Genomic DNA, 27,691 nt, shown 5'->3' on the forward strand with positions numbered 1-27,691 from the left:
CCGCCTGATACTCAAGTATTACAGTAGGTAACCTTAGGCTATGAATAAAAACCACCAAAAATCCATACAGACGTATTAGGTGTAAATCCATATAGTAGGTAACTCAGAATCAGAATAAAACCACCAAAACCCAATGCATTCGTATATTCTCTAATAAGTAGATCTCAATTGACCCTGCATCTGTCGTTGCATCTCTGCAGACAGTCGGCGTGGTTGCGGCAGTGCGCGGCACGACGCCTGCACCGCGTGATGGTGCACGCTGCTGCGGGGTGAGGACTCCTCGCCCATCAGGCTTTATGAGGGGATTCTAATGGACATGCTATTGTGATATACTGAATTTATTGGTGTCTAAAGCTAAAACACTGACAGCGGCAAACGGTCACGTTAGGTAATATATGAATCCTCCGCAGATAATCCACGCAATCTAGTAGATTGTCTGATGTTTCTGTTTAACAGCGTCAAACGCTCAAGTTTCTAGACGGATTCTCATCAGATGATCCACGCAATCTAGTAGATCGTCTGATGTTTCTGTTTGATAGGATCAAACGCTCTAGCTACTAGATCAGATGATCCACGTATACCGATATTTCCGATCAGCATACACCATGCCACGCGCGATTCTATGGCGTGGATCACCGGACTGTCAAATATCACAGTAGGTAACCTAAAATGAGATTAAAAGGCCCCAAAATTCATGCACACATCAAATATATTTCCTATAGATCTCAGTTCACCCTGCATCGGTCGTTGCATCTCTGCAGACAGTCGGCGTCGTTGCGGCAGTGCGCGCGGCACGACGCCTGGCACCGCGTGATGGTGCGCACGCTGGTCCTGGGTAACGATTCTTCGAACATCAGGCTGGAAGAAAGTACCAGGGTTATCATTATTTGATAAAAAGATAGTAGGTACTTATAGCCTGGAGCAAAGAAACGTGACCCTTTTCAAGAGTATCACAAAACATTCTCACTCTGAAGCGTCAGGTTTCTTCCCTGAATTTACCTGTCAACAAACGGCACCGAGGTACAAGTCGCAGCATCACAGTGCAGCACCGGCGGCGCCACTGCGGCCATCAGGGAACCATCTTCCCCGATCACGTACGGGATGTGGTCGAGGTACACGCTGTCGAAGAGACAGGCTCGCTTCATGTACTCTTCGGGGTGGGTGAACTTGGTCGGTGGTATACCTGGTGGTGCAAGGAGGACGGATCAGAATTGGTGGCTGGTTTACGACAGTTTTGTTATCTCAAGCTTTAGGCCCAGTAATTAATGATCATTTGAAAAAATCTCATCATCATGATCAGTGCGTAATTGTCCATTGCGCATCTTCCAAGGAGTGCCTTAACACCCTGTCATCGGCTTTGCTACTCATATGCTTCATAAGTAATGTTAGCCAATCAAAAGTGTTTGATCATGATCGGGCTAGGACCAAGCATATGCTCTTATTATATACTGTTTCCTGAATGCTATATAAGTTGGATGCACTCCAGTCCAGTCATCAGGCTAATATAAACACTTTACAGACGAACCTAAAACCAAACCTGCCAGTTAGTTTGGACTCACCGACAGCCTTGTACTTGGTGTTGCAGACGTGCTCCTGCACGAGCTCGGCGCGGTGGTTGAACCACTCGCTCAGCCACTTCAGGTCCTCGAACTTGGTGATCTCATCGCTGATCACCTGCGGAATAAATTGGAGGATTAATTTACTTTTATCTTGATGATATGTTAACCCAAGTGTCACATATTACCATCGACTTATCCTCAAGCCCTGAAGAGACCAAAATGGTTTCAACCAGTGCGTCGTGCCGGTAAAACGTGGCCTATGACTATTGGATTGGTGGACTATAAAGATTGTACTGGCTTACGATTGAATCTTAGTAACACAGTGTTATCTATGCTTTAAAGGTAACCGGTAGTGGTTGGATATAAGGAAGACAGAGGACAGAGTGTTGTGAAGACCCGAATATCTTGACACACCAAAATTATCATAACTGCGTATGAACAAAACAAACCTTGCGTGTCAAACGAAGGTACTCCACATCTGCCTCTATCACCGACTCATCTTTGTCTTCGCCGTAGCTGAAATAAAATATAAACACTATATTCTTGGTGAAATAGACAGATTTGGGAAATAAATATATCAATACTATCTAAAACCTGCTATATCTACCTAGCAAGTGCCGGCTGATATGTTTAGAACATTGTCTATCATCCCAAATATCGGCATACAAAAACTAAACACAAAAAATATACACAGGAACTTACAGCTCCCATTCTTGAGCTCAAAGCCCTACTTACTTCCGATACTGCATCTTCAAGATGGCCTCAGACATGTGAATGCGGAAGATGACTCCGGGCCTCAGGTGCGCTTGGTACAGATCCTTGGGCATCTCCACGTAGTAGTCTGCTGCAGCCTGAGGGAGAAGGTGGGGTGAAAGATCTTCATCATTACATTTAAAAAGGACTTTAGGGATACACGAAATGAACCTCTAATGTACCAACTTTACTGCATGTAGTATACATGTCCGGTGCTCCTAGGTAGGCAGCGACTGTGTTTTTTATTAATAGGAATCAGGTACATACAAATTTTACAATTTAGTTTGACAGCGACATTATGAATATTATGATGACGACCGAATGTCGTAGTGGTTAGTGACCCTGACTACTGAGCCGAAGGTCCCGGGTTCGATTCCCGGCTGGGGCAGATATTTGTTTAAACACAGATATTTGTTCTCGGGTCTTGGATGTGCCCGTAAAATGGCAATAGGCCCGCCCCCTATTACATTGGGACTAACATAACACTCTGGCGAAAAGTGGGTGCAGCAATGCACCTCTGCCTACCCCGCAAGGGAGTACATTTTTTTTTTTTATGCTGCTAATACTGGTTTACTTTCACCACCATGACCAGCCCTAGTCTATGAGGGTTCTGTTTTTATCTTTTGAGGTACAGAACAATAAGAAGCACCTACCTTGCCCTTTGGGTTGTAGACTTCCTTGTCTTTCTTCTTGCCGCTGCTGGGCTGGTGCTCCCAGTCAGACGAACCCGCGCTTTTGATAGCTTCTGCTGATTGCTATAACATAGTTGGAAGCTGTTTAGAAATACCTATAGGTAGTACAATACAATAAAAAACAATATGGTTTGGGGTTGTTTTGCAAGAGATGCGGGTTCGAATCCCGGCGCTGACATGTACCAATGAGTTCTTTTAACTTAAGTACAATGTATACCATCGCTCTTACGGTGAAGGAAAACATCGTGAGGAAACCTGCATATCTAGATTTAGCACATCTAGATATGTGAACCCACCAACCCGCAGTGGACCAGCGTGGTGGGAAATGGTCCAAGCTTAGGAAGGCAGTTTAGACCTTGGGGATATGCACAAAGGTTCCACTCGAGAGAGCCAGGTGCAGGTACTAACACCCCCACAGAGAATAGAATAGAATAGAATAGAATAGAATAGGGGTTGTTTTGAGGCTTAAAATTTAATCTTGTTTAAGTATGTCTTTATCTTTTTATCTTTGTGTTTGTCTTAGTTATATACATTTTGCCAGTGGAAAATTAGATTTACGGAAGCATGAATTTCTTTTTTTTTGTGATTTTTGACGAGGCATATTGCTGATAACATTTGTTATACATATAGGTTAATGACGAAGCTTTTTGTGGATCGTAGATTTTGTAATTTTAAATGAATGAAATATGTATTAAAAAGCATGAATTTGTGGTTTTCACAGCACTAAAATTATGTTAGTTCTGACTCATTTGTTTTCGTCTTTGATTATTGCATTATATTTAAACACGAGCTGTTCCCGCGAGCTTCGCTTCGCCTTAAAAAGTTTTCCCGTGGGAATTCCGGGATAAAAAGTAGTATATGTTCTTTCTCAGAGTCCAGACCATTTTTTTTTTTAATGCAGCCTGTGTCGTATCCCACTGCTGGGCAAAGGCCTCCTTATAAACTGACCACCGTCCAGACCATATGTATACCAAATTTAATTCAAATCCGTTCAGTAGTTTTGGCGTGAAAGAGTAACAGACAGACAGACACAGTTACTTTCGAATTTATAATATTAGTTAGGATTTAGGAAGTTAGGATAAGTTGCATGCAAGTAAAGTAAATATCGTGAAACTTACTTCGGGCGCAGCGGTGGTCTTCCTTCCCTTCCCTGGTTTCCTCTTGGATCCTTTGGAGTGCTTCCGCTTTAACAGAGTTGGATTGCTTAACATCATTTACTTTGCTTTGTAATTAACAGAATTTGTAAATTCGTAAATTCCCTAGTAACAATTGTATAGAATAGGTATAGTTTTGTACTTAGTACAACTAGGTATAAAATTTTTTCATGTAACCAAGTAAAATTATGGCTAATTTTAGCTTTGTCACTAAACTGTGACTAACTTTTTCATAAAATTCCTCAGTGCTTTAATTCTATTCGATAAGAGCGTTTAAACGTAAAAGGCAATATAATTATTAGGTACCTATTTGAAATGAAACTAAATTCAATGATCCCAACATATTTATTGCACCCAAACACTGAATCACTCTACAACATCTTTAGGCTCAGTAATGGAATCAACAAACACTATGGAGTTACACTCAGCCGCATCACACTGCAATAAGGGTGGAACTTCCACGGGCGTCACCGAATACTCATCACCAATGACATAAGGATTACCATCGATCCACAACGCGTCGAACAGACAGTAAATATGAACCTTAATAGTCATGTAACTTATGAACTTATAGATCCTCCCGCCGCATTCGCCCAAATGCTCCTTAATGCTTTTGTCAGTCTTATACATGAGGAGAAGATTGTGGAATTTGGTGATCTCATCCATTACGACTTTCTTGATCAAGTTAGTGTAGATGATATCGGACTCAATATGGCGTTCCGGGTCTTCATACATGCGTTGTTTGATGCGCAAAATGGCGTCTGCCATTCGCACTCGGAAGACGACTCCTGGGTTTAGCTGGTCGGGTAGCAGCGTGGCAGGTCTTTTTGTCGAGGTGCTGAAGTCCAGGATTCTGTCTTTGACGGGCGCAGGGTAGAGGTAGTGGTTCGGCCTTTCTCGGATTGTCGGTCCGTTCAGAGTATTGAAGGCCTGCGGCAGAAAATATCCTTGTCAGGGGTGGCACTTGGAATCACATTCACTGCACTAGGTATTGGATATTAGGCACTAAATTGCACTGGGTTTCACTAGAACATCACAAAATATCTCATCTGTTCAAGCGTTATTTTATGGTTTAAAATGCACTACACTTTATGATTATGGAATTCAAAAATTATATCATCCAAATAATAATTGTTGGGCACTGCAGAAATATTTTTTTAATTCGTTTTCAAAAGATATCTAACTCTTAAGTAAATTGTTAACATCGTTTTGGTATGGTAAAAGAAAACATACTAAAATATTTAAAGACAAACCAATACTATCAACACAAGTACCACTATAGGTATCTGGTGACATCCAGTACCCAAATCAAGATATAGAGAACATAGAGGACTGCTTAAGATTTTTTCTATTTATTTACAGATGTCACATACATAAGTAAATGATTGGAGTCTGTATCTATACTTATCTATAATGTAAAATATTGCCAATATTAGCTTTACTGTTCTTTAGTAGTAGTAGCTTTGATGATTAAAATAGGACCACAAAATTCAACTAACCTTAGCTTTCCTCTTGATCCTGTTGTGGTTCGGAGAGTTGGGGTCCTCGGCCGCTTCGTTGACGTCAGCTATGTAGGAGCTGAACCTGCTGAAGTACTCATCCGCTTCGCTCTGGACGCCCTCTGGCATAGGGCTTGGGTCTTGCGACTGCAGAAATTATTACATTTTAGAGAACATTACCTGCTTCACAAAGTCCGTGTATTTTTCTTTTTAGTCCTTAATTCTATATTATTGAGCCCCGGTTGCTATATCAATTTATGCATCTCCCTATATATTCAACTAATCCATTTGTCACATTATATTATGAGGACATAGAACTGAATTTCTCCATCTCCCGCCTGTTCTAGTCATGTAAGTAAGTACTCTTCTAATCGACTGTACGGTGCCAAGTGGTTTTCAGACTCAGTTACTTTAAGGCTCAAGTTGCTGTACCTAAGAAAGAAGTTACACTCCGTCTATGTGGAATAGTTTTCCTTACTTTTTCGCATAATAGACGTGATTACTGGGTTCATCATCAGCCAATAATCATCCACTGCTGGACATAGGCCTCTCCCAAGGAGCGCCACAACACTCGGTAGGTACTCGGCCTTCCTCATCCAACCACTACCGGCTACCCGCCTGAGTTCGTCAGTCCAGCGGGCAGGAGGGCGTCTCACGCTGCGTTTGCCTGTTCGTGGTACTGGATACCCCCCAAATTGTAAATTACTTACTGCTGCACTGCTACGTTGTTAGGGCCTTTTAAAAGGAGTCTCACCTTCTCATGAGGAGTTTTCTTCGGCGACATGAAGTTTATCGGCTGCGTGTACACGTCATCTGGGACCTCCTGTCATTAATAATTATCATTAAAAATATATTTATTTTGTATTAGCGATACCTGCTAGCAAACAAAGCCAAGCGATACCACGATAAGGTAGTCAAACGAGCGTTTAGGTACGGAACTCTAAAAACGACATAGAAGTTTGAGATTTTGAAGTTTATGTAAAAAAATAAAGTAAAAGTATTCGTCATGTCGTGCGCGCCGTTCTATGTGTAAGTACCTAATATGTTTTTACTACTTACTAAATAAACTTTTGTCTCAAGGGACTAGACCAGCGTGGTGGGCTACGTGCCAGCGAGCATGCTAGCTACATCCCATGCATCGATACTTACTTGTGAAAAGGAAAACAGCGATGATTCAATGTCCGGCAGCAAACACAGGGTTATCAACTGTTCAAGGAACAAAAGGATTAATGATAATGTAAATTGTATAGCAAAATAAAACATAGGTAAACATATTAAATTAATAAAACTTAAATTTATGAAATACACTTACGGGCAATGAAAACGTTCCACTGAGAAAAGCACCAAATTACATTTTAACGGAAAAGGCTAGCTATATGACTACTTGTGAAACATTGAAGTACTTACCTACCTACATTTAACAGAGCATCAGGATATTATGAACTAAAAACGGTAATATTTTGTTACAATTTTAAATTAAATCTTTGAAAAAATTGGGGTCGTTTGGTGTCGGTATTTTGTGAATGGAACATTTTCATTGCCCGGCTGTGTCATTATAAATTAATTATGTACGGTGGCCTGCGCCTAAAAGTATACAGGCGGAGTTTTTAAAATAGCGATCCCTGATGATGAAGGGACCAGCTACATCTGATATAAATCCGGGCACGTGTTGTGTGTGATGTATGTAGCAGTGGTGTTTATGTGGATGTGCTTGAGCAGCATGTGAGCTTGAGATCGCTATTTTAAAAACTCCGCCTGTATACTTTTAGGCGCAGGCCACCGTACCTACAACAAAAACAAACTTACCACAAAACCGTACAAGAGATACATGTTTTCTGTCGCTTGGAGGTTTGTTAGCGACTGAAGTGTTAATAACACAAAACGCTTTCCCTAACGAACAGGTTTATTGCCAATCAATGCAAAATAAAAAAGTTAATTTGATAAAACTATAGTTAGGTACTTACCTAAAGTTAAAATTTCAAAGTTAATAACTGTTAAAAAAATATCCATAAGTACAACTTTATACCGTATTTTAGTATTCTGGGGCAAAAAAATCTGACCCTTCTTAAATATCATTAATATCATGTTCACCCTGACAAGATCAGGTTTCTGTGTCCCAAACTATTCTTGGACTTGAATACACACTAGTGTGAGTTAATTAGACAAAAACAAACTGCCCTCAACAAACTTAGCACCACACCACAAAAGGTATCAGGCGCGAAATGAGCCGTGTAAATTTTAATTTTAATGGTAAGTAAAATGGGTCCTTGTGAAAAGTAAAACAAAAGGATTTAATGTTTAATACAATGATTATTTATTTATTTATAAACAACGCGGCTGATACTACGTCACTCTATATAGCTTACAATAACCTATATATTCCTTATATACTAAAAGAATATAACCATTTTACAAGGTACAGGAAAATAACTTAGTACAGTCAACTCAAAATTTATACACTTTTGTACCTGACAAATTATATATTTAGAAATAAAGGTTTTGGCAGGATACAAAAGTATATAACATACATATAACTTGACTGTACATACTTAAGTATAATACTATAGAGATACTAGATCCTCATTTTAGTCCTTTCTATACTTTTTTACATCTCCAGCCAATCTTTGGGTTCGAATTAAAGTTTTAAACAATAATAATAGTAAACGTCTCTTAAAATTAATTCTAAAAATAAATAAAAACATAAACTTGTCTTTTACAAACTAACAATAATGATATTTCTTTCTACTTTTAAATTTATAAAGGTGTAAATTGGCAGCAGACGATATGACGTTGCAGAAGATGACGCGTCGCAACGTCTCTACTCGTTTCTATGTATTTCTATGGACGTATCGTCGAGATATGTCATGTCGCTAGCCGCTAAATGAATCTCATAGAAACTGGTAGTAACGTGTCGCCGACTGCAACCACAAGTCTTCCGTCGCCTATTTTCACCTTAATCATGACATTTATCATAGCTAAAACAGGGCATAAACGCACTTCAGCCTGCACTAGACCGACCAAGGGCGTACCCAGGTAGGAGCAGGGGGGGGCAGCTGCCCCCCCCCCTAGAAGATAAAATAAACGTAAATTTTCCTGCCAAGTGGGAATTAAAAACGTGTTACTGTGCGCAATATGAAGTGTTGGAAACAAAGTATATTTTCTTTTTAGTCAGATATTTTCATTTCATATTCTTTTATCTATAATGTTTCAATATAACCCAACCGACCATTATCTCGGAACAAGTATGAGCTGCCCCCCCCTAGCTGAAATCCTGGGTACGCCCTTGAGACCGACGACCTTGCATAGGTAGAAGGATGAGGAAGGTCGATGATAAAGTGTTGTGGCGTTTCTTGGGAGAGGTGATTTTTCGCAATAAATAGTAGGCCTAGTTTTATAGAACAAATATATCTGACCCCTCTTAGAGTAAAATGCTACCTGAGGGGTCAGCTTTTTTTGACCCAGACTGTACAGGTTGTCAAAGTATGTGTAAAGTATGAAACACAACTGTGACATACAAAGTGGCGCCTCCAGCTGCCACTGACATGAAACTTTTGATAGAAAATGGATGGAGACAACAGAAGAAAATACATGAGGAAAGAAAATGTAAGAAAAAAGAAAGCAAATTACGAAAAAAAAATCAGAAAAGGTTACTTTGCTATAAGAAAGTTCAACAGTGGGCCAGAGAAGGCTGATGATAATAATAAATTATGTTGATGATAGAACCTGTACAAAGCGTACGTATGAAGGCTGGTGATGAGTAGGTACGTTTATGCGCAGAAAGTAATGTTTCTTCTATGTAGGTATTTAGTAAAAAAATACACAGCCATGTAAGACTTTCTAAAACAATTAAATTTAAGCCGTAAAAAACCTAAAATAAAGTTTACAAAAATCAGCTTTAAATGTCACCAAAGGGAAAACAAATTTTGGGTTTCACAGATCTAACATTAACATTTAAATTTGTTGCTTTAAAACATCCGACATGGTTGTGTATTTTTTATATATTTTAGTTATTAAAGCTAAAAAAATATGTCAATTTAACAAATGAAATGAATACCTGTCTACAAATCTAAATAATTTTATAACAGTCCAAGTATATCTACTTTAATTTGCTTATCTATTGCATTGTGGATATCAGTTTTTGCAACAATAATAATTTCATATATAACTATACTTTGTAAAATATAGGAAGAACCATTATGACAGCTCCCAAATTCACACATTATATCTGTCATTTGTTGGTTTTCAAGGGAAAATGAACTTTATTTTCCAGGCATAAGCATCTGTCAATCAAACGTCATAGGGTTCTTCCTATATTTTTTTTAATATAAAATAAACAAGAATACCCTCTATCTCTATAGGGTACAAAAATTAAACTAACATTCTTAAAATAAAAATATAACTTGATCAACTTAAATCTTTTTAAATAAAAATGTGTATAAAAAGTTAGTTATTATTAAAGAAGATAATTCATAACAGGTTCGTCTATCCTAAACAAATTTATTAATATAAGTGATATGACCAACATGAAATACAAAATAAATGGTTGGTAAAACGTTTACCGAAAATCTAGGTTTGAAAATCTTGTTCGTATCATGTTCGTACAGTGGTCTACAAAAAAAACCTTACCTCTTCTCAGTAGCAATGTCACTCTAAGCTGAGTCAGGTTTCTATGCAGGCCACTATACTTCATATTTGATATTCCATTCTAATTTCTTATTTCCATAACATCATACTTTTATCATAAAACTAAAACTAAACTTATGATATTCGACGGTTTTCGAAGATTTGACATAGTATATAAATAAATCATAGTTAAGGCCTATTCACACATACACAATACACTCACTTCACAAAAAGGTCTTCTGCGTATTGGTCAAGTGGCGTGAATCGTGGTGTACCTGGCTATATCGAGTGTGCCTAGATAATGTACCTCCAGCTACAATCATCCAAAATTTAAACTCAATAGAAACTGGCATCATCAAAAATAGTTTCTATTGAGTTTAAATTTTGGAGGATTGTAGATGAAGGGACATCCTAGATAGGCCTTTAAACTGCATTCTTACTCACTACAACCTAAAAACAATTATTTCTTTATTTTATAATAACAACATAACCAATAATTCTAATAACTTACGAATAGATATAAAAAACAAACACGACATTTATATGAGTATATGAATATACGCTATATCTACTAGGAAAGAAAATAAATAGAATATTACAAGGTTAGTTATAGACATAAAGTGCCTAATTGCTATAAATAAACCTTACAATATTTTTTTATAAATATCAGCGTAATATTACAAAATATAATAATATACTTATGCTTACCTATTGTTTTATATATTAACTTTATTACTAAATTAGCATCGAGTCAGCTTTATACACTGTATTCTTTAATATTAATTTAGCAGTCAATATTGTTTTTTTATATATATATAACAAAAAAGTTAAATAAATCTTTTGCGTATATTTGGAACCTTTTATTATATTTTCTAATTGTTAAATTTTACCCGTTTCTTTCTAATTCGCTTTTTCATATTTATATTTACAGTGCTAGTAATTTTATTTATAACTTATCTATAATACGAATGTAATATAACTTAAACTATCCTTTTCATAGCGATTATATTTTCTCTTACAGACAAACCATTAGATCATATTTTAACAATAACTTGCTAACCTACGCAGATTCAATTTCATAGTGTCTTTATCTGCGGGCATTATAGCACAGTCTTAACAAACAAAAAGGTCAAATAAATAACACATTATAGCAAATAGTTAATTTCACTTATCTTAGAATCTCCAAAAAGTCTGAAACCACTTTTATATTAGAACCTCCAAAAAGTTCCAAACCACTTTGCTCAAAACTTCAAAAAAGTTTCACACCACTTAGAACCTCCTTGCTACATTGCTCCTTTCTTCAAAGAGGTTATTACTAAGAGTCATCTTCCTCCTTGATATCAGGTTTCTTGGCAGCCACGATGGTCAAGTCAGGACGACTTTTCATAAGCACTGTGGGCGAGGGTTCGCCGGCCGGTGATGTGGATGAGGATTGCCGGTCCATGCGCCATTTTGTTGCTGTGGATAAAAAAAGGTTGATTTTTGTGTGATGTCTTATTTTATATAATTTCTTGAGAAATATGGTAAATGGGACATGGGTGGTTTGCCAGCATTCTGATGGCAAAATTACGAATCGGATTAATCGACTGAATGATTGAACAACTAATTCACAAATTTATTAAAAGATTGTAGTTGAACTTTATATTGCCCGATGGAAGACTGAAGAAGATGAAGATCAAGTTTGAAGAGTTTGACAAACCGACTAACTGAATAATTTACAAATATCTGATTGAACGATTGTATACGCAATAATGGCTGACTGATGACTACGACTAATAATTGACAGACTACATTCAACTGATTGAATTAATGATTGATCCACTTACTGAATGAACGATTGAGCAACGTGAGGCTTATTGACAGTGACAACTAAACATCGACTAAGAGATTGACAGACCGACTTACTAAATGAATGATTGACCGACTGAATGACCAAACGAATGATGGATCTACTCACCCTGAACCGCGGAGGTATTAGCAGTAGCTATCACCGTGGCGGGGAGGCCCAGCTCGTCCCGCGCTCGCTCCTTGCGCGCCACTAGAGGGGACAGCTGGCTGAAGTTAGCCGCTTCTGAGTAGCTAGACTAGTAGCTTAACTTGTCACTATGGTCGAAGGATGCTGCCCATTACTATGCGAATCTGATTTATCGACTGGAAGCTTGATCGACATACTCTCTAATTTATTAAAAGAATGAAGAACGTAATGATGCCGGTTCTAAGACCGTCTAAAAGATTGACAGACTGACTTACAGAGCGACCTACCGAATGAATGAATGATTGACCCATTCACTGAATGGACGATTAAGTAACGCAAAGATGGCTGATTGACAGTGACAACTGAACATCGACTAAAAGATTGACAGACCGACATACTGAATAAATGAATGAATGATTTATATTTTCTTCACCTTGCACAGCGGAAGTGTTGGCGGTGGCGATGACAGTAGCGGGGAGGCCCAGCTCGTCCCGCGCGCGCTCCTTGCGGGCTACTAGAGGGGACAGCTGGCTGAAGTTAGCCGCTTTCAGCCGTAAAGACGGGTCGATCTCGATCGGGATTGGCTCGAATTCTGTGGGACAAAATGGTTAATTAATTATTAATACAGGCTGTTGCAAAAAGAAAGAATGAATTTATCTTGAGATTGCTTTAAGCAATAAGACCAACTTTTTTGTACTATTCTATATATAAGTTGTCATATTTTAATGCTTTCTTTAATGATGCAAAATAAAGAGTATTCTGAAGCGTCTGTAGTCTAGCGGGCTTCAGTGATCGTAACTGATCACTGAGGTTAAGCAAAAACTAGCACGATTTCAAGTGGTTCTTTTCTGGACGCTTCCGTGCTTCGGACGGCACGTTAAGCCGTGGGTCCCGGTTGCTGCTTCGGCAGCAGTCGTTAAGCCTAGTCAGAACCCTTCGGGCGGCTTGAAAACATCTGACAGTCGGGTTGCCCACTTACCCGACAACTCTCTCAGCACAAGCTTGCTTGTGTTGGGGTCCACCAACCCGCACTAGGCCAGCGTGGTGGACTAGGCCTAAAGCCTTCCTTCATTGTAAGGAGACCCGTGCCCCAGCAGTGGGGACGTAATGTAATGGGTCGCGATGATGAAAGAGTATTCTATTCTACCTTTTTCGCTCTGCGTGGCTTCGTGGAAGTGCACGTACAGGTCGCGCGTGCTGACTCCCAGCGCCTGCGCCGCCACCTCCATGGGGATGTCGCCTCGCTCCAGTGTCTCCACCACTTGTTGACTCATTCCATCAACGAATCACCGAATCTATTACTAACTAACTTACTGAATTACCGAGTGAATTAGTAACTAAGTTACCGTATGAATTAGTAACTAAGTTACTGAATGAATTAGTAACTAAATGACAGAATGAATTAGTAACTAATAGACCGAATGAATTAGTAACTAAATCACCGAATGAATTAGTAATTAAGTTACTAAATTACCCATGAATTAGTAACAGAATGACCTTTTTCACTTTCAATCTTCAGTCGATTCAGGGCTTTTAGAGCCAAAAGAGCTAATTGAATGAACGACAGACCGAATGAATGAATGAATTACCCTTCTCTGACTGCGTGGCTTCGTGGAAGTGCACGTACAGGTCGCGCGTGCTGACTCCCAGCGCCTGCGCCGCCACCTCCATGGGGATGTCGCCTCGCTCCAGTGTCTCCACCACTTGTTGACTCATTCCATCAACGAATCACCGAATCTATTACTAACTAACTTACTGAATTACCGAGTGAATTAGTAACTAAGTTACCGTATGAATTAGTAACTAAGTTACTGAATGAATTAGTAACTAAATGACAGAATGAATTAGTAACTAATAGACCGAATGAATTAGTAACTAAATCACCGAATGAATTAGTAATTAAGTTACTAAATTACCCATGAATTAGTAACAGAATGACCTTTTTCACTTTCAATCTTCAGTCGATTCAGGGCTTTTAGAGCCAAAAGAGCTAATTGAATGAACGACAGACCGAATGAATGAATGAATTACCCTTCTCTGACTGCGTGGCTTCGTGGAAGTGCACGTACAGGTCGCGCGTGCTGACTCCCAGCGCCTGCGCCGCCACCTCCATGGGGATGTCGCCTCGCTCCAGTGTCTCCACCACTTGTTGACTCATTCCATCAACGAACCACCGAATCTATTACTAACTAACTTACTGAATTACCGAATGAATTAGTAACTAAAGGACCGAATGAGTAAGTAACTAAGTTACTTAATGACCGAATGAATTAGTAACTAAATGACCGAATGAATTAGTAACTAAATGACCGAGTGAATTAGTAACTAAATAATCGAATGAATTAGTAACTAAAATACCGAATGAATTAGTAACTAAAATACCGAATGAATTAGTAACTAAATGACCGAATGAATGAGAAACTAAGTTACTAAATTACCTTTTTCACACTAAATCCTGCGCTTATTGAGCAATACATCTAGCTGAATGAACGATAGACCGAATGAATGAATGAATGACCCTTCTCTGACTGCGTGGCTTCGTGGTAGTGCACGTACAGGTCGCGCGTGCTGACTCCCAGCGCCTGCGCCGCCACCTCCATGGGGATGTCGCCTCGCTCCAGTGTCTCCACCTCTTGTTGACTCATTCCATCAACGAATCACCGAATCTATTACTAACTAACTTACTGAATTACCGAATGAATTAGTAACTAAATGACTGAATGAATAAGTAACTAAATGACCGAATGACTTAGTAACTTATAGACCGAATGAATTAGTAACTAATAGACCGAATGAATAAGTAACTAATAGTCAAAATGAATTAGTAACTAAATGATCGAATGAATTAGTAACTTATAGACCGAATGAATTAGTAACTAAATGACCGAATGAATTAGTAACTTAGTTACTAAATTACCTTTTTCACACTCAATCCCGCGCTTATTTCACAATATAGCTAGCTGAATGAACGATAGACCGAATGAATGAATGAATTACCCTTCTCTGACTGCGTGGCTTCGTGGAAGTGCACGTACAGGTCGCGCGTGCTGACTCCCAGCGCCTGCGCCGCCACCTCCATGGGGATGTCGCCTCGCTCCAGTGTCTCCACCACTTGTTGACTCATTCCACCAACGAGTCACCGAATCTATTACTAACTAACTTACTAAATGATTGAATGAATTAGTTACTAAATGACCGAATGAATTTGTAACTAATAGACCGAATGAATTAGTAACTAAGTTACTAAATTACCGAATGAATGAGTAACTAATAGACCGAATGAATTAGTAACTAAATGACCGAATGAATTAGTAACTTATAGACCGAATGTATTAGAAACTAAGTTACTGAATGAAGTAGTAACTAAGTGACTGAATGAAATAGTAACAAAGTTACTGAATGAATTAGTAACTAAATTACCGAATGAATTAGTAACTAAGACACTAAATGAGCAATATAGCTAGCTGAATGAACGGCAGACCGAATGAATGAATGAATTACCCTTCTCTGACTGCGTGGCTTCGTGGAAGTGCACGTACAGGTCGCGCGTGCTGACTCCCAGCGCCTGCGCCGCCACCTCCATGGGGATGTCGCCTCGCTCCAGTGTCTCCACCACTTGTTGACTCATTCCATCAACGAATCACCGAATCTATTACTAACTAACTTACTAAATTACCGAATGAATTAGTAACTACATGACCGAATGAATTAGTAACTAAATGACGGAATGACTTAGTAACTAAATTACAGAATGAATTAGTAACTAATAGACCGAATGAATTAGTAACTAAATTACCGAATGAATTAGTAACTTAGTTACTAAATTACCTTTATCACACTCAATCCTGCGCTTATTGAGCAACATAGCTAGCTGAATGAACGACAGACCGAATGAATGAATGAATTACCCTTCTCTGACTGCGTGGCTTCGTGGAAGTGCACGTACAGGTCGCGCGTGCTGACTCCCAGCGCCTGCGCCGCCACCTCCATGGGGATGTCGCCTCGCTCCAGTGTCTCCACCACTTGTTGACTCATTCCATCAACGAATCACCGAATCTATTACTAACTAACTTACTAAATTACCGAATGAATTAGTAACTACATGACCGAATGAATTAGTAACTAAATGACGGAATGACTTAGTAACTAAATTACAGAATGAATTAGTAACTAATAGACCGAATGAATTAGTAACTAAATTACCGAATGAATTAGTAACTTAGTTACTAAATTACCTTTATCACACTCAATCCTGCGCTTATTGAGCAACATAGCTAGCTGAATGAACGACAGACCGAATGAATGAATGAATTACCCTTCTCTGACTGCGTGGCTTCGTGGAAGTGCACGTACAGGTCGCGCGTGCTGACTCCCAGCGCCTGCGCCGCCACCTCCATGGGGATGTCGCCTCGCTCCAGTGTCTCCACCACTTGTTGACTCATTCCATCAACGAACCACCGAATCTATTACTAACTAACTTACTGAATTACCGAATGAATTAGTAACTAAATGACTGAATGAATAAGTAACTAAATGACCGAATGACTTAGTAACTTATAGACCGAATGAATTAGTAACTAATAGACCGAATGAATAAGTAACTAATAGTCAAAATGAATTAGTAACTAAATGATCGAATGAATTAGTAACTTATAGACCGAATGAATTAGTAACTAAATGACCGAATGAATTAGTAACTTAGTTACTAAATTACCTTTTTCACACTCAATCCCGCGCTTATTTCACAATATAGCTAGCTGAATGAACGATAGACCGAATGAATGAATGAATTACCCTTCTCTGACTGCGTGGCTTCGTGGAAGTGCACGTACAGGTCGCGCGTGCTGACTCCCAGCGCCTGCGCCGCCACCTCCATGGGGATGTCTCCTCGCTCCAGTGTCTCCACCACTTGTTGACTCATTCCACCAACGAGTCACCGAATCTATTACTAACTAACTTACTAAATGATTGAATGAATTAGTTACTAAATGACCGAATGAATTTGTAACTAATAGACCGAATGAATTAGTAACTAAGTTACTAAATTACCGAATGAATGAGTAACTAATAGACCGAATGAATTAGTAACTAAATGACCGAATGAATTAGTAACTTATAGACCGAATGTATTAGAAACTAAGTTACTGAATGAAGTAGTAACTAAGTGACTGAATGAAATAGTAACAAAGTTACTGAATGAATTAGTAACTAAATTACCGAATGAATTAGTAACTAAGACACTAAATGAGCAATATAGCTAGCTGAATGAACGGCAGACCGAATGAATGAATGAATTACCCTTCTCTGACTGCGTGGCTTCGTGGAAGTGCACGTACAGGTCGCGCGTGCTGACTCCCAGCGCCTGCGCCGCCACCTCCATGGGGATGTCGCCTCGCTCCAGTGTCTCCACCACTTGTTGACTCATTCCATCAACGAATCACCGAATCTATTACTAACTAACTTACTAAATTACCGAATGAATTAGTAACTACATGACCGAATGAATTAGTAACTAAATGACGGAATGACTTAGTAACTAAATTACAGAATGAATTAGTAACTAAACTACCGAATGAATTAGTAACTAAATGATCGAATGTATTAGTAACTAAATGATCGCATCAATTAGTAACTAAATTACCGAATGAATTAGTAACTAATAGACCGAATGGATTAGTAACTAATAGACCGAATGAATTAGTAACTAAGTTACCCAATCCGGCGCTTATTGTACAATATAGCTATCTGAATGAACGATAGACCGAATGAATGAATGAATTACCCTTCTCTGACTGCGTGGCTTCGTGGAAGTGCACGTACAGGTCGCGCGTGCTGACTCCCAGCGCCTGCGCCGCCACCTCCATGGGGATGTCGCCTCGCTCCAGTGTCTCCACCACTTGTTGACTCATTCCATCAACGAATCACCGAATCTATTACTAACTAACTTACTCAATTACCGAATGAATTAGTAACTAAATTACCGAATGAATTAGTAACTAATAGACCGAATGGATTAGTAACTAATAGACCGAATGAATTAGTAACTAATAGACCGAATGGATTAGTAACTAATAGACCGAATGAATTAGTAACTAATAGACCGAATGGATTAGTAACTAATAGACCGAATGAATTAGTAACTAAATGACCGAATGGATTTGTTACTAAACGACCGAATGGATTAGTTACTAAATGACCGAATGAATTAGTAACTTAATGACCGAATGAATTAGTAACTAAATTAACTTTTTCACACTGAATCCTGCGCTTATTTCACAATATAGCTAGCTGAATGAACGACACACCGAATGAATGAATGAATTACCCTTCTCTGACTGCGTGGCTTCGTGGAAGTGCACGTACAGGTCGCGCGTGCTGACTCCCAGCGCCTGCGCCGCCACCTCCATGGGGATGTCGCCTCGCTCCAGTGTCTCCACCACTTGTTGACTCATTCCATCAACGAATCACCGAGTCTATTACTAACTGAGTTACTGAATTACCGAATGAATTAGTAACTAAATGATCGAATGAATTAGTAACTAAAAAACTATATAACCGAATGAATTAGTAACTAAAACACTAAATAACCGAATGAATTAGTAACTAAGTTACTAAATGACCGAATGAATTAGTAACTAAGTTACTAAATTACCGAATGAATTAGTAACTAAATTACCGTATGAATTATTAACTAAATTACCTTTTTCACTTTCAATCTTCAGTCAATTCAGAGCTAACTGAATGAACGATAGACCGAATGAATGAATGAATTACCCTTCTCTGACTGCGTGGCTTCGTGGAAGTGCACGTACAGGTCGCGCGTGCTGACTCCCAGCGCCTGCGCCGCCACCTCCATGGGGATGTCGCCTCGCTCCAGTGTCTCCACCACTTGTTGACTCATTCCATCAACGAATCACCGAGTCTATTACTAACTAACTTACTGAATGGACGAATGGATTAGTAACTAAATGACCGAATGAATTAGTAACTAAATTACCGAATGAATTAGTAACTAAGTTACCGAATGAATTAGTAACTTAGTTACTAAATTACCTTTTTCATACTCAATCCTGCGCTTATTGAGCAATATAGCGAGCTGAATGAACGACAGAGCGAATGAATGAATGAATTACCCTTCTCTGACTGCGTGGCTTCGTGGAAGTGCACGTACAGGTCGCGCGTGCTGACTCCCAGCGCCTGCGCCGCCACCTCCATGGGGATGTCGCCTCGCTCCAGTGTCTCCACCACTTGTTGACTCATTCCATCAACGAATCACCGAATCTATTACTAACTAACTTACTGAATGGACGAATGGATTAGTAACTAAATGACCGAATGAATTAGTAACTAAATTACCGAATGAATTAGTAACTAAGTTACCGAATGAATTAGTAACTTAGTTACTAAATTACCTTTTTCATACTCAATCCTGCGCTTATTGAGCAATATAGCGAGCTGAATGAACGACAGAGCGAATGAATGAATGAATTACCCTTCTCTGACTGCGTGGCTTCGTGGAAGTGCACGTACAGGTCGCGCGTGCTGACTCCCAGCGCCTGCGCCGCCACCTCCATGGGGATGTCGCCTCGCTCCAGTGTCTCCACCACTTGTTGACTCATTCCATCAACGAATCACCGAGTCTATTACTAACTAACTTACTGAATGGACGAATGGATTAGTAACTAAATGACCGAATGAATTAGTAACTAAATTACCGAATGAATTAGTAACTAAGTTACCGAATGAATTAGTAACTTAGTTACTAAATTACCTTTTTCATACTCAATCCTGCGCTTATTGAGCAATATAGCGAGCTGAATGAACGACAGAGCGAATGAATGAATGAATTACCCTTCTCTGACTGCGTGGCTTCGTGGAAGTGCACGTACAGGTCGCGCGTGCTGACTCCCAGCGCCTGCGCCGCCACCTCCATGGGGATGTCGCCTCGCTCCAGTGTCTCCACCACTTGTTGACTCATTCCATCAACGAATCACCGAATCTATTACTAACTAACTTACTGAATGGACGAATGGATTAGTAACTAAATGACCGAATGAATTAGTAACTAAATTACCGAATGAATTAGTAACTAAGTTACCGAATGAATTAGTAACTTAGTTACTAAATTACCTTTTTCATACTCAATCCTGCGCTTATTGAGCAATATAGCGAGCTGAATGAACGACAGAGCGAATGAATGAATGAATTACCCTTCTCTGACTGCGTGGCTTCGTGGAAGTGCACGTACAGGTCGCGCGTGCTGACTCCCAGCGCCTGCGCCGCCACCTCCATGGGGATGTCTCCTCGCTTCAGTCGGTCTAAGACTTCGTTAGCACCCTTTGTGGTCCAGAAGTCGCGGGCGGTGCTGTGGGGTGGAGTTTTAGGTTAGGTTTGGTTTTGACCCTAGTGGAAAAGCTAAAATAATGTCATTGGTTTGGATACCTGATAGGAGATTTATGGAGTTAATGTGATTCCATATTTCGAACACTATTGGCAAATGGGTTAAAGGATTTCTCGTGTGATTATTGGTTGCTGTTTATTATTGAATCAAAAAGCACAAAGAGTTATATAGCCAAACCAGGAATATAAAAACCCTCGCCATATTGCGGAAAAGCAATAGAACTTTTTTCTTGCACTGGTATCATTGACTCAAAATGTCATTTGTCTATTGCTGTCAAACTGTGGTGCTGTCAATGCGTAGGGTTTATTATAGCTTTTGTGAGTTTTTTGTGTTTCCAAATGCCGAAAATTATCCATAGCCGTGAAAGGAAACTAATTTACCACATAAACAAGTATTTGTCGGACAAAAAGTCCGAGGGATTGGACTTATTTCTACTTGATAACATAACTGATACTATTGTCAAAATGACTGGTAGGTATATAGTATAGTAAGAGCAAATGAATTTGGCAAATTTGTAAGCTATAACTGTAGTTTCGACTGATTATACCATTTATACCTAACACATATTTTATCCAGGCAATGGGTATAAGAAAGTTAAACCCATTGCCTGGATAAAACATACATGAAACATACATAGTTCTGCATGCAAGGCTAAGATGTAGTTTATCTCGAATTCCTGTGAGGATGGAAAATATTAAGCCACTAACTTTTGTCTTTTGAATGCTTAATACCATTTAAGCAATTTTGCCTTTAGGACAAGTTCACTATTTTCAAATTGCCGTTAATGAGTAATAAATACCTACACAACTGTAATCTAAATGTGGGTTTCATCACGATGTTTTCTTTCACCGTAAGACTGTTAGTAAACAATAATGTTACTTAAGTTCCAAAGAACCCATAGGATATATCCAATCACTGAGCCACTGACACTCTTTTCAAAAAAAAAAAATGACAATTATAAATTTGAGCATGGCCAATTCACATTGGTATGACTAATCTTAGTGTTGCAGTCCTCAACGCGAATGTGGCGCATTTAATACAGGGTTTTTATATTCCTGGTTTGGCTATAATATAGGCGCTAAATTAGGACTAAATCTTGACAGGTCATTTTGTTTTTGTTATGAAAATATAAAGTAAATATTGCGTTATTACCACATTAGCCCTCTGGTCAATCCAGCAGCAATGAAAAGAGTAAATATTTTTATTAGTTGGCTTCAAAAATAATTAAGTTCTATTATACATACAAGTATCAGAAGGGTCACTTTAGTTCACGAAAAAGTAAGCTGCGGAACGTTAACCGGGAATTTTACTCGTTGTATCAAACGTACCGTCTGCATTAAAGCTCGCGTTTGTTATCAACCAAGAGTAACCCACGCTGCAATGGCCGCGCCGCCTGCTTCATCTGCAGCCGGCTGGTAGTCGAGCGGGGGGCGGGGGGAGGGGCATTGCTAACTATAAACCTCGAAAAAGACAACTACTAAAGGAAACCCGCATGATAATACCTTTAAAACGATGTCCCATAAAAAGATACGCTCTAAAATGGCACGCTCTAAAGGAAACCCGCATAAAGCGACCTCCAAAACGACACCGTACTAATAAAGTAAGTAACAAAATGGCATACCAAAACTATATCGAAAATCGACACCCTCGAAAGACACGCGCTAAAACCACACTAATGGACCACCGGATGGAGCGATTTATGCCCATATTAAAATTATTTAGCTTTAGAGCCATCTAGCGGCAAGAATTTTAATTTATCGCATCAGCGCCATCTAACGACAATCTCTGGAACTACTTGCTCACCGGAAGGGGCGGTTGATGCAGCCGTACGAGTCCCGGTAGCGTCCATACAGTGTTCCGTAGCTAACTCCCAGGATCTCCGCCGCCTGTTTCATCTCGAGCTCTTTGAGGCGGATCGCTTCCATCACCTGGAAGAAAAGTGTTATTACAGTTTCATATTAATTGTGACTAACTTAAGCGCTATATGTGGATCGCGAGCGCGATATGGTGTGAATGTTTGATTCAACTCATTCGTCTTTGGGGAGAGGTCTGTTATCACAAACCAGTCAAAGTTGCCGTTTACCACAATCTTCATTCATTTATTGATTTTTGTGGTTTATTCATTCATTCAATAAACGTACCCTTGTAACATAAACTTTAGTTTTCAAGTAACAAAATTCAAACTGAGCCCAAGTGGGAAACTAATTAAACTATAGTTTCATTCATTCGTTCATTCACTCACCCGTTTAACGTAGTCCTCCTCCCAGAACTGCGGTCTACGTCCGTGACGCAAGTAGTCGTTGAGCTTGATGACGTCAGTGAAGCTTATTCATTGATCCATTCAATAAACGTACTGTTTTGCATAGCCTCCTTCTTTCTTAGTTAGTAAGTAACAAAATCGAAACTGAGCCCAAGTTGGCAACTATTCAGCTAACTATTATATCATTCATTCATTAGTTCGTTCACTCACTCACGGGTGTAATATAGAATTGCGTTCGTCAGCCATGGCGCAAGTAGTCGTTAAGTTTTGCCATTCATACATCCACGAATTCATTCACTCGTTCATTCACACATTTGTTCATTCACTCACCCGTTTAACGTAGTCCTCCTCCCAGAACTGTGGCCTCCGTCCGTGGCGCAGGTAGTCGTTGAGCTTGATGACGTCAGTGAAGCGCGGGTCGGTCGGGCCGGACTTGGGGCCTATTGTTGCTGCTGCATGAAGGAAATAGGGGTTTAGAAAACGTTGCATTTAAAGGACTTTGATTTAATTTTTCAAACGGTAGAATAAGTTCAGAAAGTTTGTTATCGATGTATTAAGCGGGTTAGATTTTGGGTCTGCCTCGCGAAAGTGTCCAATTATTAGTCTTGCTTTTAAAATTTAAATAAAGTAGGTATCCTTCTGTTTTTGGTACTTCTCCATTATGTGGCATCGCCGTGGGAATTCTACTTATAATGTTAGCAAAAGGGTTCCGGCTCAGCACAACGCTATGCAACACTTACGTTTGCTCGCTATGGGCGTGTACTTGACTGGCTTGCTGCCGCCGGGCAGGTCGACTCTTCTTATTAACAAAAGGGTTCCTACTCAGCACAATGCTATGCAACACTCACGTTTGCTCGCTATGGGCGTGTACTTGACTGGCTTGCTGCCGCCGGGCAGGTCGACTCTTCTTATTAACAAAAGGGTTCCTACTCAGCACAATGCTATGCAACACTCACGTTTGCTCGCTATGGGCGTGTACTTGACTGGCTTGCTGCCGCCGGGCAGGTCCAGCGCGCCCACCGACGACGACGTGGACGCCGGCGCGCCCTCGTTCGACTCTTCTGTGGCAACAACAAAATATAAATAGTTAATTTTAAGGGAATGCAGGGTTGAGATGTATGGCCTCGCTTCGCTCGGCATTTTGCGGTTTAGGGTTCACTTGTTATATTTATATTGCCTCGCTTCGCTCGGCTCTCTAAACTTTAAGGAATGCAGGGTTGTGATGTATTGCCTCGCTTCGCTCGGCTCTTTAAGCTTTAGGGAATGCAGGGTTGAGTGAGATGTATGGCCTCGCTTCGCTCGGCTTTTTTCGGTTTAGGGATCCCCTGTTATGTTTGTATTGCTTCGCTTCGCTTGGCTTTTTTCGGTTCAGGGTTCACCTCTTATGTTTGTATTGCATCGCTTCGCTCGGCTCTTTAAGCTATAGGGAATGCAGGGTTATGACGTATGGCCTCGCTTTGCTCGGCTCTTTACGGTTTCGGAAGCACCGTTTAGTTTTGAAATTGCCTCGCTTCGCTCGGCTCAATTAACATTAAGGAATGTAGGATTGAGATGTATGGCCTCGCTTCGCTCGGCTCTTTACGGTCTAGGAAGCACCGGTTAGATTCGTATGCCTCGCTTCGCTCGGTTCACCAGGTTTTAGGGAATGCGGGGTTTGTTTGTATGCCCTAGACGCAAACAGAAAGGGATGTCCCGCGCTCTATATATAAATCTATATTTGCAACACCAAACGTTGCCTGCTGATTCACCCCGTTTTGGCTTCGTATACCATTTTAGCAACACCCTGTATAGTAACCCCCTGAGTCACCCTATACCCTCCTCCTCCCTCACCTCCGCTGTTGTCGCCGTCCACCATGAGGCGCGTGTGCAGGAAGGAGCCGATGTCGGCGGGCGCGTCGCCCCACTCGTCGTCGGGCTCGTCGCCGGGCTCGCCCGCCCACGAGCCGCCGCTCTCCGACTGGCCCCAGCCGACCACGCGCTCTGCTGTTATGTTCTGTAATGTGTGTTAGTAATGTCTTTACTGCGTCGAGAATAAGAACATAATACAATACTTATTTTTCTCTATATAGATAGTTATTGTTTTTTATACGGACTCACTTCGCTTCTTTACGTTTTGTAAGCACCCCGGTTAGATTTGTATTGCCTCGCTTCGCTCAGCTCTCTAATCTTTAAGGAAGGCAGGATTGAGATGTATGGTCTCGCTTCGCTCGGCTCTTTACGGTTTAGGAAGCACCGGTTAAGTTCGTATGGAAATGTTTGTACTTTTTATCCCAAAATTGACACGGGAAAACCTTTTAGGCATTGACTTATATATTACTAGCGTAAGGGTCAATTCAGACGTACCACAACCACACCACAGCCACAACCACACCACAACCACGCGAAGTGGTCGGGCGTATATTTTGTATTGACAATGAATAATCCAATTCACACGTGCCACATTTTGCCGTTGTTATCGACCACCTGTGTAATACGACCACATCGCAACCACTTCGCAACCACATCGCAACCACAACGCAACCACATCGCAACGGCAACGCCGCCACGCGGCAGCGGCACCGCGGCAACCTGTTTTCCGTATTAACTGCACACGACGACGTGGTTACCACATCGCAATGACAGCGACAACGCAACCACATCGACATTTTGTCGCTGCCACAACGCAACTGCAAAAAGCCGCTGTCACACAATTCACACGTAACCACAGCTTGACCACATTTTGTCGCTGCGACGTGGTGTGGTTGTGGTACGTGTGAATTGGCGCTAAGGACAGGCCCAACCGCTCTAGAAAATGACACCGTCGCGTTGGCCCTAAAATCTCATAAATCTGACATAATTTGTATGAATTAGGGCCAGCGCGCGGGTGCCATTTTCTTTTGACAAAACGTTCTGACGGGCGTATCCTTCCTTTTGAAATCATTGCTTTTAGGGCGAAGCCAAAATCCCTGGAACAGCTATTTAAGCACATTTTCTCCTCAAGACTCAGTAGAATGGTTTTTAAACTTACCAAATTTCCATGTTTCCATTCTTGATCTCGATCCCTAAAAGAAGACAATATATAAACATAAAAATACTGATATAAAGGTGTTGCAAAAAGGGTATACATACTAAGCCGAAAGTGGCTGTCTCAGGGGGTCATTCTGAACAACTTTTGTTCTACAATTTTTGAAAATTCACAATGTGAGAACATATCATGACAGATAGGTATATGGGATTTTGGGGCAAGCACGAGGGTGCCATTTTCTTACCGGATGGCCCTGTCTTTACGTATCGTTCTATTGGCGAGACAAACGACTGTTAATCAATCGTTCAGAATCTGTCGATTTAGTATCTGAGATTAAAAAACAGACTTTAGGTATATTATAGAAGTATACTCACTCATCATCCGTGTGGTCCATGCCGCTGGTCATTCTCTGTCGTTTAGGGGCTGGTTGTTGGGTGTCTTCACTGGAAAATGAGAAAATAACATTGAATATTACCTACCTGTTATTTTACCATTTGGCAACTGATAAATCTACCTCAATGTTTATATTTTTAATTACCTTGTATTTCTAACTAAAATAACAGATTAAGAGGGAAGAATAGTACGCGCTCGTCCAAACAAAAAGGGGAAACCTTTTTTTTACTATTCAATACTATCCAATCTCCGTGATTTTTTTGTATGTTATTGAAACAATGAATGACTAGGATTGTAGCCTTTTCTTTTTTTATTTGCCATAGATTCAAACTTATAGGCCCCAAATTACGTATTTTTTGTGATCAAAACTATGTCAAATCAAGCCATTTATCACGACCCCTCACGTCCCCACTGCTGGGGCACGGGTCTCTTTCCAATGAAGGAAGGGTTTAGGCCTAGTCCACCACGCTGGCCTAGTGCGGGTTGGTGGACCCCAACACAAGCAAGCTAGTTCTGAGAGAGTTGCCGGGTAAGTGGCAGACACGACTGTTTATTTCTATCATTTAAAGTATTGTAATGCGGATAATAAATGGAGTTTCGAATTTCTTAAAGTTTTTCTTGTCAGAGTGGTTGAATGATCATTATAATATACTCTAAGGATGGATCCCAGTAAACAATTGAACACTAATATATATTTATATATATATATATATATATAAATATTTTTTATGACAAACCGATTCCGATCGAATAACACGAATGCGCCTATACGAAATAGCGATGTGATATGCTCGCATTAGAGTTTATTTTACCTCAGAGCCGTAATAAAACACCAAAAAACTATTGTATAACTACTTTATTTATGAGACTATAGGTCTAAAATATACTACCTAGTTATGTTTACAGATAAATTATATATGACTGTTCGTCTCTCGACTCTCTAAGTAAATAAATAAATATTGAGTGACATTGCAATTTCTTTACTATTATTTTTTGCACACCTTTAACATAGTTTCTACGCGACCCACAACCCACTGACTGGTTAATGCTTTTAGCATTAAGTCCACCCTTTGTACACTTATTTATATATTTGTGCAATAAAGGTACAATAATATAAAATAAAATAATATAATAAAACAGTAATACGTCTAATCCGAAGTATAGTTACAGCCAATTTTATTCTCAGATACTAAATTGACAGATTCTGAGCGGTTCATCCATAGTCGAATGTCCCATGAATGTTCTGTGATTAAGTGACGTATCGTTCTATTGGTGGGACAATCGACTGTTGATGAACCTTCCAGAATCTTAGAAATTGAATTGAATTCCCAGAAATTTAGTATCTGAGATAAAAACATAGACCTTTTAGGCAAGTACC

At 39.9% G+C, this 27,691-nt stretch overlaps 2 protein-coding genes across 3 annotated transcripts in view; both read right to left on the reverse strand.

Annotated features, from left to right (window-relative positions):
- Window positions 1–725: 725 nt before the first annotated feature.
- LOC105394341 lies at window positions 726–6,955 on the reverse strand. 2 transcript variants are annotated; one of them, XM_048629802.1, is made up of 10 exons: window positions 6,807–6,955; window positions 6,412–6,480; window positions 5,658–5,804; window positions 4,123–4,188; window positions 2,966–3,067; window positions 2,295–2,410; window positions 2,009–2,075; window positions 1,560–1,674; window positions 1,000–1,183; window positions 726–858 (listed from the first exon to the last, which is right to left on the reverse strand). In XM_048629802.1, exons 1-10 carry the CDS (start codon window positions 6,918–6,920, stop codon window positions 726–728), a joined length of 1,113 nt encoding a protein of 370 aa, XP_048485759.1. In that variant the 5' UTR covers window positions 6,921–6,955. The 2 variants fall into 2 exon arrangements, with proteins under 2 accessions (XP_048485759.1, XP_048485758.1); XM_048629801.1 differs by lacking the exons at window positions 726–858; window positions 1,000–1,183; window positions 1,560–1,674; ... (2 more) ...; window positions 2,966–3,067; window positions 4,123–4,188 and adding an exon at window positions 4,499–5,088.
- Window positions 6,956–11,217: 4,262 nt separating this feature from the next.
- LOC105380682 overlaps window positions 11,218–27,691 on the reverse strand; it is a 47,965-nt gene continuing 31,491 nt past the window's right edge. Inside the window, exons 8-30 of the mRNA XM_048629722.1 lie at window positions 26,295–26,363; window positions 25,924–25,957; window positions 24,747–24,909; window positions 23,873–23,977; window positions 23,247–23,368; window positions 22,460–22,584; window positions 20,378–20,620; window positions 20,107–20,228; window positions 19,748–19,861; window positions 19,389–19,502; window positions 19,030–19,143; window positions 18,581–18,694; window positions 18,038–18,151; window positions 17,554–17,667; window positions 17,050–17,163; window positions 16,571–16,684; window positions 16,164–16,277; window positions 15,757–15,870; window positions 15,253–15,366; window positions 14,774–14,914; window positions 12,689–12,847; window positions 11,541–11,738; window positions 11,218–11,507 (exon numbers count right to left, since the gene is read on the reverse strand). Of these exons, the coding sequence (XP_048485679.1) occupies window positions 11,596–11,738; window positions 12,689–12,847; window positions 14,774–14,914; window positions 15,253–15,366; window positions 15,757–15,870; window positions 16,164–16,277; window positions 16,571–16,684; window positions 17,050–17,163; window positions 17,554–17,667; window positions 18,038–18,151; window positions 18,581–18,694; window positions 19,030–19,143; window positions 19,389–19,502; window positions 19,748–19,861; window positions 20,107–20,228; window positions 20,378–20,620; window positions 22,460–22,584; window positions 23,247–23,368; window positions 23,873–23,977; window positions 24,747–24,909; window positions 25,924–25,957; window positions 26,295–26,363 (2,680 nt within the window). The 3' untranslated portion in view covers window positions 11,218–11,507; window positions 11,541–11,595. The remainder of the gene's footprint in view (window positions 11,508–11,540; window positions 11,739–12,688; window positions 12,848–14,773; window positions 14,915–15,252; window positions 15,367–15,756; window positions 15,871–16,163; window positions 16,278–16,570; window positions 16,685–17,049; window positions 17,164–17,553; window positions 17,668–18,037; window positions 18,152–18,580; window positions 18,695–19,029; window positions 19,144–19,388; window positions 19,503–19,747; window positions 19,862–20,106; window positions 20,229–20,377; window positions 20,621–22,459; window positions 22,585–23,246; window positions 23,369–23,872; window positions 23,978–24,746; window positions 24,910–25,923; window positions 25,958–26,294; window positions 26,364–27,691) is intronic.

The sequence above is a fragment of the Plutella xylostella genome, chromosome 24, assembly GCF_932276165.1.
Source record: "Plutella xylostella chromosome 24, ilPluXylo3.1, whole genome shotgun sequence".
NCBI classification, from domain to species: Eukaryota; Metazoa; Arthropoda; class Insecta; order Lepidoptera; family Plutellidae; genus Plutella; species Plutella xylostella.